Here is a 15,083-nt window from a genome sequence, read left to right on the forward strand (position 1 = left end):
CTCCCTCCCTCCCGTCTCCGTCACAGATCTGCCTCGCTGAGCGGCCAGCCGGCAGCAGCCCTCGCTCACCAGTGACCGGGGCAGTTCATCGGCTTGAGGGCGAAGGTCTCGTTCTCCACGGGGAAGCAGAACATGTTTTCGCTGTAGTGCTGCCAGTGGCCAGACAGCTCCCAGAGCTTGGCGTTGTAGATGTTAGGGGTGACCACCTCCGAGAACCCACGTTTCCGATACTCGCTCTGCAGTGGTGGCAGAAAACATAGATGTAGCCTCTGCATGGGAGCACAGACCTGGGGCTCTTCACAATGACGCGGGGCTTTACATCTTCAGAGCACAGCCCTCATGCACAGCTCTATCCTGCTTTAAAGGGGCAGACTAAGGCAGAGGTAGTAATGACTTGCCTGAGGGCTACAATGAATGATGGTGGCAGGAGTGGGATTAAAAGAAACGGTTACTGCCTTACAACAAGGTTCTTAAGTATGTGTGGTTTCTCTCTCTCTCCCCCCACCAGGGGTAGGCAACCTCAGGCCCAGAGGCCAGATGTGGCCCCTGGCTTGCCTAGATCCAGATCCCAAGTCTCAGAGCCCTCCCCCCCAGCATTGGGGAAACTGCAACGGCACGCCAGCCCCCATCCCACCCCCACTGCCCCACCACAGGGTAGGAGCACAGAAAATCTAATAGCTTGGGCCCCTTAGATTCTGGTATTGGAATGTGGGGACTGACTTTCTCCCTCTCAGCTGGGGGCCACGTCAGTGAGGGTTGGTTTGTTTTTGGCTTCTCACTTGTGTGCAGCCCCCGACTGATTTTTCGGTGGGTCAGCGGCTCCTGACCCAAAAAAGGTCCCTCCTCCCCCGGCTCTACACACACACAAGCAGACAGATACATTCCACGCTCGGTGCACCTATCCCCAGCACACTCCAGTTCAGATTCATTCAGCCAGCAGTGTCTGTGGGGGCTGTGCCTGTCCTGCAAGCGTCCTCATGCTTCTAACTGAGGGCACAGGGGGCGATCTCAACCACCGTTTCTTCGCTAATACAGACTCCGTCTGCCACCAGTGTCCATAGCAGCGAAGGAAGGATCAGGGAGTGCATACGGACAGCACACGTCCAAGTACCAGAGTCACCATAAGGCAAGAACTCCTGTCACTTCTTCGATTGCTTGTGTACACAGACACACACGCTCTCGCCACGGCTGCCGACTCACATCAGCATCCTAAATCGCACAAGTCTACCTCCACAGTGGGGCTGTGTCTACATTGGCAAGATTTTGCGCAAAAGCACTTGCTTTTGCGCAAAATCTTGCCGCCTGTCTACACTGGCCGCGAGAATTTGCGCAAGAACACTGACTTTGTACTGTACAAAATCAGTGGTTCTTGCACAAATACTCCGACGCTCCTGCTTAGGGATAAGTATTCTTGCGCAAGAGGGCCAGTGTAGACAGCCACGTTAATTTCTTGCGCAAGAGAGCGTCTACCCTGGCACAGACGCTTTTGCGCAAAAGATATCTTTGGCGCAAAAGCGTCCGTGCCAGTGTAGACGCTCTTTTGTGCAAATACTTTTAACGGAAAAACTTTTCCGTTAATAGTATTTGTGCAAAATCATGCCAGTGTAGACGCAGCCTGGCTGTAAGACAGCCTGAGCATGGTTAGCATCACAGCATCATGCTTCCCCTATGCTGTAAGGCCAGATCCGCATGTGCACCAAATCCCAGACAGCGGCCCTAGGTATAACCAACACAGAAGTTTTTCGTGTGCCCGCAGCGCGAGCTACGCCTGCCACTGGAGAGTCTACGCTGGATTGTTCCTCGCACAGCTTGATACAAGCAAAGATCCGGTTTGAAAGCCTCTGTGCAGAAGCGACCTGACCTTTCTCCTTGTCCCCATAAGTGACGAGCGGCCGAGGGTCCCCTCACGCCTCTGTTCTAGCTATGCAGGAGGAGTGTACCCGAGGACATCTGGGGTGCAGGCACCTCACCTTGCTCGGAGTACGGCTTACGGGGCTCGGCGGAGGGGGGGGGTGGAGAGGAGGGACTGACCTGATTTAAAGGCAAGTCAGATATTGCAGTTGACAAAAGATTGCAAGGACACCCAGCCTGTGCCAAACTGCGTGCAGGGGTCCTGCCATCAGCGCCTGTATCTCTCTGCTCCCAGCCCAAATTATAAAGGCGGATTTGAGGGTATGATGAAACGTGGAGCTAATGGCTGGGGAGGCAGGGGAGGGGAGGTATTAAGCCTGCCTGGGCAACGTCTGGTGCAGCATGACTTGACAGATCAGCCCTTTAGGAGCAGGTGACAAGCTGTGCGTGCCCGACTCGTGCGTCTTAGCTCCAGAACGTGTGTGGAGTCTTCCCCGCAGCTCGCAATCGAGGGTCGTTCTGTGGGAGTATCTACAAGCAGCAGAACGGGGCTGAGGGTCTTTCAGAGCAGGGACACGTCCTGAGAGAAGCCGGTGGTGCCTGCGTAGCCGACACACATCCACCATGCAGGTGAAGCCTGGCACACGGAGTTACGGCCACGGGACCTGGGCCTGAGATGAGTTCTCAGGGACGTCTGGGGCGACAGGCCTGACGCGGCTTGAAATCTCGCCTGCAGCAGGAAGGCCACTGCTGTCGTGGAGCAGTTTCTATGAACTCTGTCCTTCGCGGCAGAGCCCACGCTGCCTTCTGCCGCGACCCTCAGTTCTTAGGGAGGGGAAAGCTGAGCGGAGACGGTCACTGGTCTGTCCATGAACAAGCCAGTCGCGTAAGCATGGGGAAACCTCCTGCGTCCTTGCTTCTTGCTAGGCACTCTGAGAACCACCTTGGGGCTGTGGAAGGACGGAACAGCCTGTGCTCCCTGGGCTGGCAATGGAATACAGACACCTTCGGCGGGCAAATCCACTGCTATGTGGAAATAGGTGTCTCTGAGGTCCCAGCTGTGTGATTCTAAGGGTGGGGTGACCGAGGTCAAATGCACCACCCAAAATTTGATCTTGAAAACCAAGATGTTTGACCGTCTTGGACCCAGTCCCCTTTCTTTCTGGCAATCGGAAAATAACCAGAGCAAAACATCACCACCCGGGCTGCTGTCACACCCCGTGCCTCAGTTTCCCCACCTGTAAAATGGGGATAATGATACCTCCCTCCTTTGTAATGTGCTTTGAGAAAAGTTAGAGACGATTATTGTCACAGTCCCTCTGAGTCCTCTTCTCACTGCACAGATATTTGGAAGTGCTGTAGCACCCTCCTTGTAAGAGGGGCCTCAGAACATGATCAGGGAAGATGAGAGAGAGGCAAGGAGAGTCTGGGAACTGACTGAATGTGACCTTCTATGGTTCACAGTCAGGCAGGAAGAGCATCACGTGTAGGGCTCCGCAGGGATCAGTTATGGGACTGGTTCTGTTCAATACTTTTATCAATAACTTAGATCACAGCACAGAGAGGACGCTTATAAAGTTTGTGGATAACACCAAGCTGAGCAGGGCTGCAAGTGCTCTGGAGGACAGGGTTAACGTTTTAAACGATCTGGACAAACTGGAGAAATGGTCTGAGGTCAATAGAATGAAGTTTAATAAGGACAAAGTGCTCCACTTAGGAAGGAACAATCCGTGGCGCACACACAGAACGAGAAGCGACTGTCTAGGAAGGAGTCCTGCAGAAAGGGATCTAGGGGTCATAGTGGACATGAGCTGAAGATGAGCCAACAGTGTGACACTCTTGCAAAAAAAGCAAACTTGATTCTGGGATGCATTCACAGGAGTATTCAGAGCAAGACATGAAAAGCGATTCTTCCGCTTTGCTCTGCACGCAGCCGGAGTATTGTGTCTAGTTCTGGGCACCACATTTCAGGAACAATGTGGAGAAACTGGAAAAACTCCAGGGTAGAGCAACGAAAATGATGAAAGGTCTAGCAAACATGACCTATACGAGAAGACAAAGAACTGGGCTTGTTTAGTTTGGAGAAGACGGAGAGGGGACAGGAGAGCAGCTTTAAAGTACCTAAAAGGGTGTTACAAGGAGGAGGGAGAAAAATTGTTCTCTTTGGCCTGTGAGGCTAGGACAAGCAATGAGCTTAAACTGCAGCAAGGGAGGTCGAGGTTGGACATTGGGAAAAACTTCCTGCCTGTCAGGGTGGTTACACACTGGAATAAATTGCCTGAGGAGGTGGTGGAATCTCCATTGGACAAACTCCTGCCAGGGGTAGTGTAGTTAGGCAGGGTGGTTGGCCCTGCCACAAGGACAGGGGACTGGACTTCACAACCTCTCAAGGTCCCTTCCAGTCCTATGTTCATTGATTTCTAGGAGGCAGCGGCTCCAGTTCCCCAAAGGAGGGGGCTCAGCAGCGTATGACCAGTGGGGAATCGGTCTACTGGCAACTCAGGAACTCTGGTCAATCTTATGATGCTGGTTTCCTGGACTGCCGCAGGGTAGGCAGAGTCAACCCACACACTGCCCACACCAGGAACAGCAGCAGGCTGTTGAACCCAGAAAGCTCCTATTTAGGGGAATGGGAGAGGGGAAGCTTGGAGAACCAGTCTGGCCGTGTTTTATCAGCAAGCCTGGGCTTTGGGGCAGTGGAATTTGTCCACAAGCAGGATAAACAGCCACGGTGCTGAGGCTACCCTTCAAAACCACAGAGGCTGGGCGAGGCAGGGAGAGCGCACAAGAGACACTGGGTGAGGAAGACAGGACAGCTGCTGCACAGCCAGCCTGCCCCAGGATGTGAGCCAGAGAGGTCAGGCTCTGAGCCCTGCCTCCTCCCCAGAGCAAATGGGCCCAAACCCCGCAGCCAGGAAGAGCACTACTAGGCCTGAGCGACACGGAAGATCAAACCATCGGCACACTGCTCCCAAGGGGCCACGCTGGCTGCCCTGAGGATGATGGAGGCTGAGAAGCAGACGGGAGCAGGGAGGCGGATGCAGAGGACTTCCGTGGGGGCAGATTTCGGTCCTTCAGAGGCTGGTCGGGTGGCCGAGATCAGGTGGAAAAGACGATTCAGTCTCCCCCGCAGCGGAGACAAAGCGCGACGCTCACCAGTGTCTCCTGGGCTGGGGTCCAGCTGAGAATGGGAGGTACAATAGGAGAGTCCCCAGCCCCAGGAGCTAGACTTGGGAGCTGCCTTGCGGGAGACGTCTGTGCACGTCTCTCTCACGGGCTCACCACCGGGGAGAGGCATGTGCTTGCAGTTTTCAGGGGAGTCAGTTCCCCCTTTTTCTTTGTGGCTAGCTGGGGAGGAGAGGACGCGTTGGGCTGGGATAGGGCACCAGCTTAGCAAATGGGAGTGCTGGGTTCGATTCCTGCTCTGCTGCCAAGTCCCTGTGTGACCTTGCACAAGGCACTCAGCCACTCCGTGCCTGTTTCCCCACCAGCAGCATGAGAGAATAGCTCTGCCCTGCCTCACAGGGGTGGGTGATGGGTGAGAATAAATCCATTCCCCAGTTGACACTGCTCACACACCACAGCGCCGGAAGGACCCATGACCAATAGGCCCAGTTTATTTGCCAGCTGCAAGCAGGATGCGGATGCCCCTTAGGAAGCCTGCGCTCCTGGGATCTGGCGACGGATGCTCCCCAAGGAACGCGCGAGCTACCTCACTGAGAACTGGGGACCCAAACTCACTGAGTTAACTAGGCACAGCCGTGCTCCTGGGCCAGCCTGGCGCACAGCCCCATCATCTGCGTGGCTAGGGACACGAACTCCTTGGCCTGCCCAAGGAATCCTAGAGCAGAGCCGGGCTCAAACACCCGGCCTTGTGGATCAGGGAGCCAGTGCGGGAGCGCTGCTCTGTGCTGCGACCTGGGGGCGATTCTGGTGTGATTCTGCTCCCAGGAGGCACAGAGCCCGGGCTGACGGTCACAGCTGCACGGAGGGGATCGGTACAGGGAGACCTACAGGCCATTGTGCAGAGGAGTCACAGACGCGCAGGACAGGACCTCGCAAATCCAGCCCCTTGCGCCGAGGCAGCCTCGGCCACGCCCGACAGCACGGCTGCCCCTACCTTGATGAAGTCTATCAGGGTGTTGTAGACGTGTGCGCCTCTGGGCAGGAAAAAGCAGCTCCCGGGACTCAGCTCGTGGAAGAAAAACAACTCCTGCTCCTGGGGAGGGAATTGGAGAAGGTCCCTTGGGCGCCGCTGCAAGAGGGAGGCGGGACAGGGGGTGTCGACACGCAACCGCCCCCCACACGGGGGACCAAACCCGGGCCCTTACGGACTAAACCTGAGCAAACAGCAGCAGGTTCAGAAGCCTCTCTCGGGACCTGTAAGATGGAGAGACATGGCAGGCAGGGAGCTGGCTCTTGCAGGGCCTCTGTCCAACCCAAGGGGTCTCCAATCGGCCAGGTAACCATGGCTCAAGGCCTTCTGTTCCACTTGTCCCTCCCGTTTGGGCAGCGGGCTGGGCTGTCCAGATGCACATGCAACGACCCTGCAGCCATCACACCGGCTCCTACCTGGCCGATCCTCCGGTGGTCCCGGCTGGCTGCTTCCTCCTGGAGACGCTCCCACTCCTCCAGCTGGAGGGGGCTGGGGAAGGAGATCCCGTACACCCGCTGCAGAGACTCCAGGGCGGGGTTGCCCTTCCAGAAGACGGAGGAGTTCTGTGGAGAAGGGGGCAGAGCGCTAGCACCCCAGGAAGGGCCTGGGAGAGCCCCACGCAGGGTGCTGGCTGGGATAAGGCAATCTGCAATCAACATGCAGCTGAACTGCCTACCCCACCATAAGGTCCAGAAAGGCAAAAACTTCTCTCGGAGCAGCATGGTCTGGTGGCCAGAGTCAGGACTCCTGGGTTCTGTGCTACAGTGACGGGCTTGCTATGAAACGCCAGAGTCTGCTCTGTGCCTCAGTTTCCCCACCTGTAAGACAGGGTGGTAGTTCTGCCTTTCCTAAGCCACCCAGAGGTCCTGACAAAGCACAAAGCATGGCCATAGTGGGCATTTTATATTAAAGCGTTTCATCTCCTCTGTTGTGATTTTTATAGCTGGGGGAAACTGAGGCACAGACTCCTCTAGATCCATGCTGCTTGCCCAGTGGCAGAGCCAGGAACAGAGCCGGACCCACCAGCACCCAGTGCTCACTAGACCAGGCTCTCTCCCACCAGTGTCAGCAGCTGGGCTTAGCACCAACCTTCAGGATCCTCAGCGCTCGGATCTGCCCCGTGTGCCTGACGTGGGGACCTCGGCAAAGGTCGATTAACGCCCCGCACCTGGGGAAAGGAAAGGAGCCGGGGCTCAGAGCACAGACAGAGCGAGCCAGGAGCAAACGGCGGGTGTCTCGCAGGCAGCTCAGCCATCCTGGCACCCTCGGATCTCAGGGTGGGGCAAGAAATGCCAGGCTGGTGTGAGAGCGCAGAAGGGGAATTAACAGAGCGTCCCGTATGGTCCAAAGTGGCTGCTGACTTAGCACGTAAGCTCTCTAGGACAGGGACCACCTCTCTGCTCCGTTTGTACAGCACCCGGCACAATGGGGGGGGGGTCTGTGACTTCAGCTCTCAGGCACCACCGCAGTGCACCCGGCTCACACGATGGCACTCGGATGCCACGTCGATAGGTGCAACAGAGGAACCTGGGCCGAAGTCTGAGAATGGCTTCACACCTACAGCTCCTTCCCAGCTGTGCAAAGGGCCCGATTCTGCCCTCTTCCTGCCCATTCTGTTGCGCTCCCTCCCAAAGGGGCCGTCGGACCCACGGAGGCAAGGCCAAAGCCTCTGCTCTCCAGCAGCACCATCAGCCCCCCACCCTGCGAACGTGCAGGGAACGCCTGCCACCAGCCCCCCATCGGTTAGGAGCTGGGATTTCCTGGCCTCACAGTGGGTACCAGGAAGCCACAGTGCCAGTGGGCTGAGAGTGGCACCTAGACATGGGCCAGAGCACAACCCAACGGCAGGGCACGGAGGTGCTTAACTTGGGAGGGGCTGCAGGGAAAACCAGCATTCATGGAGTCCGGGGGCGGCAGGGGGTGTAAGATGCTTCGCTGGGTCAGGTTCCATCGCCCCTGGCAGCCAAGGACGATGCGTGAATGCTACAAAGCAATGCACCCCGGCGAGCGCCTCCCTGGAAGTGCTGACAGAGAAACCGCCTCCTTCCCAAACACCCGTGAACAGATAAACACCGTTCCAGGCCCGGACGACTGTCGCACAACAGGCGTATACGCGGCGTTGCCGGTCGTCTGCCCCTGAATTTCAAGTGGGAGTCAGACGTAAAAGCCTGTTTGATTCGTTAACAGGGAGTTGGCAGCCATGCGGGGAAGGAGGGCTGCCAGCTCCCAGCCATGGGGGTTTGTGGGCTGGGCGTCGGCAGGCTTGAGCAGGCTGGGAGCTGGTAGCCCACGTCTGTCCCCACACCCCCGTGAGAGGCTGCGGAGGGCCTGGGGCTGCTCCGGGGTAGCGGTTAACCGGTAAGCATCACCCGTTAGGTTAAATACCTGTTCACATCCCTTCCCTACACCAGCGTTCCCTGTAAGCTGTGCTCGTGGGCAGCCACCCAGGAGAGATTCAGGTGCCCCCCAGCTGATTAGCAGAGCGCCCACAGTTCCCCACAGCCTGTGTTTCTACTGGCGGTGCACATCCTCACACGCCTTGGTGCACATGTTTATTCTGCACATGGATGGACAAATTTAGAGGGAACACTGTCCCCTTCCCTCCCCCGACCTTTCCTGACCACGTTAAGCACTGGGACACGGCATGGCCACTTTCACCCCAGGGCCGGGAGTCTGGAGGAAGAGGAGTCACAGACCTTACCCGGCCCGGCCCCCCGGGTGTGCAAAGGGCCTTGCTCACCTGTACACCGTAGCAGTCGGTGACTTCACCTTCTCCTCAATCACTTGCAGCTTAAACCTGTTGTACTGAGGAAAGGAGACAGCACACTCTTCAGGACAGAGACTGGCTCTTCACATGCACGCAGTGCGCCAGGCGCGTCTGTGAGGCTAGAGCAGGGGCGGGAAGCCTCTGTGGGGCAGGGGCCACTGACAGACAGAAAGATCAGCTAGGGGCCAAGAAGAAAAAAACCCCTCAGGGACCTGGGCAGGAGGCGGGGTGCCGGGTCTGGGCAGGAGGCGGGGTGCCGGGTCTGGGCAGGAGGCGGGGTGCCGGGTCTGGGCAGGAGGCGGGGTGTGGGAGCAGGCTGGGGGTGCGGGGTTTGGAGGGAAGGTGGGATCTGGAAGGGGATGCAGGATTGGGGTGGGGGTCTGGAGGAACAGGGGGTGGGTGCAGGGTCTGGGTGGGAGGGGGCAGGGGATGGGGCTGCAGGCGCCTACCTGGTGCACATGGCTGTGTGTGTCTGGGCGCTACAGGGAACCACCCCTCCACCGGCACTGCCCCATTGGCCGCTTCCTCCCCCCTGCCAGGCAAAGCCCACGGGCCAAATCCTGCCCTGGGAAGCTCAGGTCTCCGCTCCTGCAGTGGGGAGCTGGCAACGGTGCTCCAGTCACCGTGCCCCCGTGTGGCTGGAGCGCCAGTTCGCACCCCTGCAGGGGGAGGGAGGGGAGCCCCAAGCCTCACAGGCTGGATCAAGGCAAGCGGCAGGCCGGATCTGTAGGTTCCCTTCCCTGAGTTAGGGGGAGGATGAGCCAGTGGTCTGAGTGTAGCCTGGAACTCAGGTGCACCTGCTCCGGCCACAGGCTCCCTGGGTGTCCTTGAGCAAGTCACCTGGGGTCAGATTCTCTGGGTCTTTTGGCTCCTAAATGCCACGGAAATCCGCAGGAATTAGGAGCACGAATACCTTTACAAATCTAGGCCTTGACCTCCCTGCCTCAGTTTCCCCATCAGTAACACGGGGACGGCTCGGCCCTGCCTCATAGGGGTGAGGCTAAGCCTAGCGAAGACGCTGAGGTGCTCAGGCCCTGCAACCCCAGGCAGGCAGGAGATACGGATCCCACGGCTCGTAGAAGCAGGCAGGCCTGGCTAGGTTGGGAGGAGCTGGGGAGGATGACAGACATGCCCTGAGCACGTGCCGGCAGGTTACTAGCCCTGGGTCAGCTCAGAAGGCAGCTCTGGCAACCAACCCAGCCACCCTGCATACCCCAGAGGGGAAGGAAGACTTACCCCCCGGGCTTAAGGACGGCTCCTTCCTGGCCATGGGCCTGTCTAGTCCCAACAGATAGGGGACTCCCACCACTTCTTGCAGGGGGCGGCTGGGACTCCCCCTATTTGCCCAACCGGAACGTGGCCCGGGGCTCAGGGTTGCGACGACTTCTGCCCTGAAGCTGACCCAGAGGCCCTGGCGCGAAGGCAGCTGCGGCGAGCAGCGGAACGTACGAGCACAGCTGCCCACCTTAAATAGCTCCAGCAGGTCCTGGCGGGACACTTCCAGCCTCTGGAAGGGAAGCTGCTCTCGCACGACGGACTGGCACGCCTCCTGCACGGCGGGGAGCTCGCTGCCCAGCACGGCTCTGCGGGGACAGCGAGACGTTTTTAAAACCCCAGGCTGTGACTGCCGATCCCAGCTGGAGGCCAGGCCACGCAAGGGTCCTTCGCAAGGTGTCTTCACACCCATGTGTGCACCCAGCCAACACTAACCGCTGGAGGAAAGGACCCAGGGACAAAGGCCCCACACTGGTGTAAGGGGGCTCCAGGGAGCAGGCACGGCCTGGTGCGGTCCTACCATGCTGTCCATGCAGCCTAATGTAACACTGCAGCTGAGTTCATGGGAGCTTAATCCAGGATGCCACCTAGCGGAAGGGAAACGAAACAAGCCCCACGAGATCCTGGTTTCATAGAGTTTGAGGCTAGATGGGGCCACTGAATCTGCTGCCCCACCTCCCGCGAGGCACAGGCCGGAGAATTCACCCACGTGCCCAGAGAAGCCAGTTCAGTCAGCAAGCCCATGTTAGGGCAGGGAATGGACGAGGTGGGATGCACCCGGACGATGCAAAAAACCACCCCAAAGTCCCTGCCAATCTGACTTGAAGGGGAAATTCCTCCCCAGCCCCAAATCAGCCTGCCACGCAGCTAGAAAGGGGACTCAATTGCTACCGGGATGTGGTACCACGTGCTGCAAGATTCCTCCAGCAGGCAGCTGGCGGAGCTGACCCCAGCCCAGCAAAAGCTGGGGCAGAGATGCGCAGACACACGCTTACGGCGTTGCATCGTGAGCCCTGTGCCGAGCGCCTCCTGCTCCCACTGCGCTGGACCTCACAGGCCTCGGTTCCACGGGCTGCCCTCTTGCGAGATTTTCATGGAGCGCTGCGGGGTCTGGGATGGAGGCTGCGTGCAGAAGGGAGCTCAGGCTAGGGGACTGGAGTGCTGGGGGCAGGAGAGGATTCTGACCCAGAGAAGGGGTGCAGGGTCTGGAAGGGGGTTGTGACTTGGAGCAGGAGGAAGTGCAAGGGGTTGGGTTGTGACCTAGGGCAGGAGGAGGGTGCAGGGTGAGGGAGGACATAAGAACGGCCAGACTGGGTCAGACCAAAGGTCCAGCCAGCCCAGTATCCTGTCTCCCGACAGTGGCCAGCACCAGGTGCCCCAGAGGGAGTGACCCAAACAGGTAATGATCAAACGACCTCTCTCCTGCCATCCATCTCCACCCTCTGACAAACAGAGGCCAGGGACACCCCCTCTTACCCATACGGGCTAATAGAAATTAATGGACTTAACCTCCATGAATGTATCTAGTTCTCTTTTAAACCCTATTACAGTCCTGGCCTTCACAGCCTCCTCTGGCAAGGAGTTCCACAGGTTGACTGTGCACTGTGTGAAGAAGAACTTCCCTTTATTAGTTTTAAACCTGCTGCCCATTAATTTCATTTGGTGGCCCCTAGTTCTTGTATTATGGGAACAAGTAAATAACTTTTCCTTATTCACTTTCTCTGCACCACTCATGATTTTATAGACCTCTATCCTGTCTCCTCTTTGCCAAGCTGAAAAGTCCTTGTCTCTTTACTCTCTCCTCACATGGGGCCCGTTCCAAACCCCTCCTCGTTTTAGTTGCCCTTCTCTGAACCTTTTCCAATGCCGATGTATTTCTGTTGAGATGAGACCACCACATCAGTACGCTGTATTCCAGATGTGGGCGCACCATGGATTTAGATAAGGGCAGTAAGATATTCTCTGTCGTATTCTCTAGCCCTTTTTGAGGGAGTATGGGTACAGGAGCAGGGGCGCAGAGAGTTTGGGTTACGTGGGGCAGGGGTTTGGGAGTGGGGCAGAAGGTTGGGGGAGGGAGGAGTTGGGGTGAGAGAGGCAGGCTCTGGATGGGAGGTGCTTACCGAGGCAGCTCCCAGCCAGCAGCCCAGCAGGCAGGCTCCCTGCCGGCCTTGTACCAGCGGAGGGGCCACGTGCAGCTCTGAGCACCATGAGCTGGAGGAGGGGACACTGTGCACTGCTCACCCTGCAAACAGGCAGCTCCCATTGGCTGGTTTCCAGGGGGAGCTGGGAGACTGTGGCAAGGGCGGGGCAGTGAGCAAAACTCCCCTCCCCTCCCCGGCTCACACTGGTGCTCAGAGAGGCACATGCGACCGGCTGCTCTGAGCTGCATGTTGGGGCGCAGCAGGCAGGGAGCCTGTCCGAGGTTCTCACTGGGCCAGATCCAGCAGCTTCGCAGGCGGGATCTGGCCCACGGGACTTAGTTAGCTCGCCCCGGCTCTCCCTGCACAAGCTCTCCTGCTGCTCCCTGCAGCTTCTGCTCCCGTGCAGCGAGGCAGCAGAGTTCTACACGCACCTCCGACTGGGCCCCCTTGGCACGTACCTGTCTACCTCCAAAGAGACCCCAAGATCCTATCTACAGCCTGCAGGGCCGGCCTGAGCCATTTTGGCGCCCTGGGCCCGGGTGTGCGGCGCTGCCCCTGGGTGCACGGCGCATGTGTGGGCCCCCCCCCAGGGAGCACAGGCCTGCCCCCGGTCCGCACGACGCATGCGCTACCCAGCCCGGCCCGGCCATCATTGCTGGCGCACAGCGCCTGGCCGTGCAGGGCCCCGCGGCCATGGGGGGGGAAGGGTGCTGCTGGCCGGTGCCGCGGGGATGGGGGGAGGGGGAGAGGCCGGCGCTGCAGGAGCCGGGTGTGCGGCGCCTGATGGCAGCTGTAAGGGACATCGCGCGCCCCCTACAGTTGTCATCAGGCGCCCTCCATCAGTTGGCTCCCTGGGCAGTTGCCCAGCTTGCCCGCCCCTCAGTTCAGCCCTGACAGCCTGGTTCTGTTGGCTCCTGAGAGCAACTGCTGTTCGCAACGGCCTTGGCTGGGCACCCCTTTCCAGGATGCCGCCGGGCCCTCCGCAAGGATTCCCAGCCGGGCTACGCCAGCCCCTCTTACCGGCCTGAGAGGTACATGTCATGGAAGAAGCCGTTCTCTGTGCTGGGCCCGTGGCACAGCAGGGCTCCGTAGAATCGCTCCGCTGCCACTCCCAGGACGTGGGCGCTGGAATGCCAAAAAACCTGGGGAGGGAAGAGGGCTGGAGTCACACAGACGGCCCACTGTGCCCCACACGGCTCCGGCCAGTTGGGATCTCAGCAATGACGCCCAGCATTGGCTTAACGCAGACCCCCTGCAGCCCTTCACATACAGGGCGCTCGCTCAGTGTGGGAGCCAAAAGCCATCACCTATTGTCGGGGCGGGGTCTGCTTGTTCCCAGGGAGCAGTGTTATCTAGTGGGCAGAGCAATGGGTTCTATTCCCACCTCTGCTGCTAGGTAATATGGAGCAAGTCACTTCAGCTGTTCCGTGCCTCGGTTTCCCCAGCAGTAAAGTGGGACAGTGACACTAATCACTTTTGCAAAGCGTTTAGACATCTAGAGCTGCAAACTGCTAGAGACGATTCTATTCATTACACGCACTCTTCCTTCTCCCATTTGCACCTGTGAACCCTTCGGTTAGCAATCGCCACCATCTGCTTTTCCCCTCTGCCTGCCTAATTCCTTGTCCTTCACTCTGGCCGGCTGATCCCTGCCAACCAAAACTTGAGTGGCTGACTCTTCAGCTGTTTTGTATCTGGGCTCCTGCCAGCCCAGTTTACGCCAGTCAGATACCAAAAGGCAGGAGCCACTGGCTAGTCGGGCAGCTCAGCAAAATGCAGAGGATTGAGAGTGTAAATTGTAGTAAAACGTAAGCCCATATAGCATAGGCCTACCTAATAATGGACAAAAGATGTCTAATATACAGCAAAGCTAAGCTGTGAGCAAGAGGCAGGCTCCTGCTCACACAACTTCGCACAAACAGGGCGGAGAGAGCAAAACACTCATTGGAAATAAGCCCAGGTGTAGAACAGCAATTGATACTGGCTGTAACTTGAAAGCACATGGCAACCCCAGCTCAATAAGAGACCTTGGTACCCACACTCCTCACAGATACAGCCCCAGGTTCAGGAAAGGGTCTAAAAGGCAAGTATCTAAAAGGGTGTCTCAAAGAGGTGGGAGAAAAATTGTTCTCCTTGGCCTCTGAGGACAGGACAAGAAGCAAGGGGCTTAAACTGCAGCAAGGGAGGTTGAGGTTGGACATTAGGAAAAACTTCCTGCCTGTCAGGTTGGTTAAACACTGGAATAAGTTGCCTAGGGAGGTTGTGGAATCTTCATGGCTGGAGATATTTAAGAGCAGGTTAGACAGACACCTGTCAGGGATGGTCTGCTAGATAGATTCATGGAGGTTAGGTCCATCGATGGCTATTAGCCAGGATGGGTAGGAATGGTGTCCCTAGCCTCTGTTTATCTGGAAATGGGTGACAGGAGAGGGATCACATGAGGATTACCTGTTGTTCCTTCCCTCTGGGACATCTGGTATTGGCCACTGTTGGCAGACAGGATACTGGGCTAGACGGATGTTTGGGCTGACCCAGTAGGGCCGTTCTTACATTCTTAGGTAAACAGCTGGAATTTTTCTTGTCTTGAAGATATGGTTATTAAGCAACAAACATGCACACTCTGCTTCTAACCCTAGCCACTAATATTTGAAACACAGGCTTTATTATTTCAAAATAGCAGAGTTTTAAAATAAAGTTTGCTATAAAGTAATGAAAAATGCCTTAAGTTACTAAATTAATAGAACAAATTTGGCAAATATTAGTATATGTTTTTATCGTTTTTATTTAACGCTTTAAATAAGGTAATAACTTGCTCATTTAAATGCTTATCCCTTTTGTACTTCTATTTTTACTGTTTATCATATTTTGTATAGTTATGAATAGAATTCTAGCG

The 15,083-nt window shown here is 57.2% G+C and overlaps 1 protein-coding gene across 4 annotated transcripts in view; it reads right to left on the reverse strand.

Moving 5' to 3' along the window:
• TARS2 (threonyl-tRNA synthetase 2, mitochondrial) overlaps positions 1 to 15,083 on the reverse strand; it is a 34,495-nt gene that overhangs the window by 13,529 nt on the left and 5,883 nt on the right. For all 4 annotated transcript variants that reach the window (XM_089772273.1, XM_075907410.2, XM_089772274.1 and 1 more), the window contains 7 exons: positions 13,211 to 13,332; positions 10,240 to 10,357; positions 8,748 to 8,812; positions 7,097 to 7,175; positions 6,424 to 6,570; positions 5,972 to 6,070; positions 70 to 236 (listed from right to left, as the gene is read on the reverse strand). In XM_089772273.1, the coding sequence (XP_089628399.1) occupies positions 70 to 236; positions 5,972 to 6,070; positions 6,424 to 6,570; positions 7,097 to 7,175; positions 8,748 to 8,812; positions 10,240 to 10,357; positions 13,211 to 13,332 (797 nt within the window). The remainder of the gene's footprint in view (positions 1 to 69; positions 237 to 5,971; positions 6,071 to 6,423; positions 6,571 to 7,096; positions 7,176 to 8,747; positions 8,813 to 10,239; positions 10,358 to 13,210; positions 13,333 to 15,083) is intronic.

The sequence above is a fragment of the Pelodiscus sinensis genome, chromosome 22 (genome assembly GCF_052426305.1).
Source record: "Pelodiscus sinensis isolate ZL-2025 chromosome 22, ASM5242630v1, whole genome shotgun sequence".
NCBI lineage: Eukaryota > Metazoa > Chordata > Testudines > Trionychidae > Pelodiscus > Pelodiscus sinensis.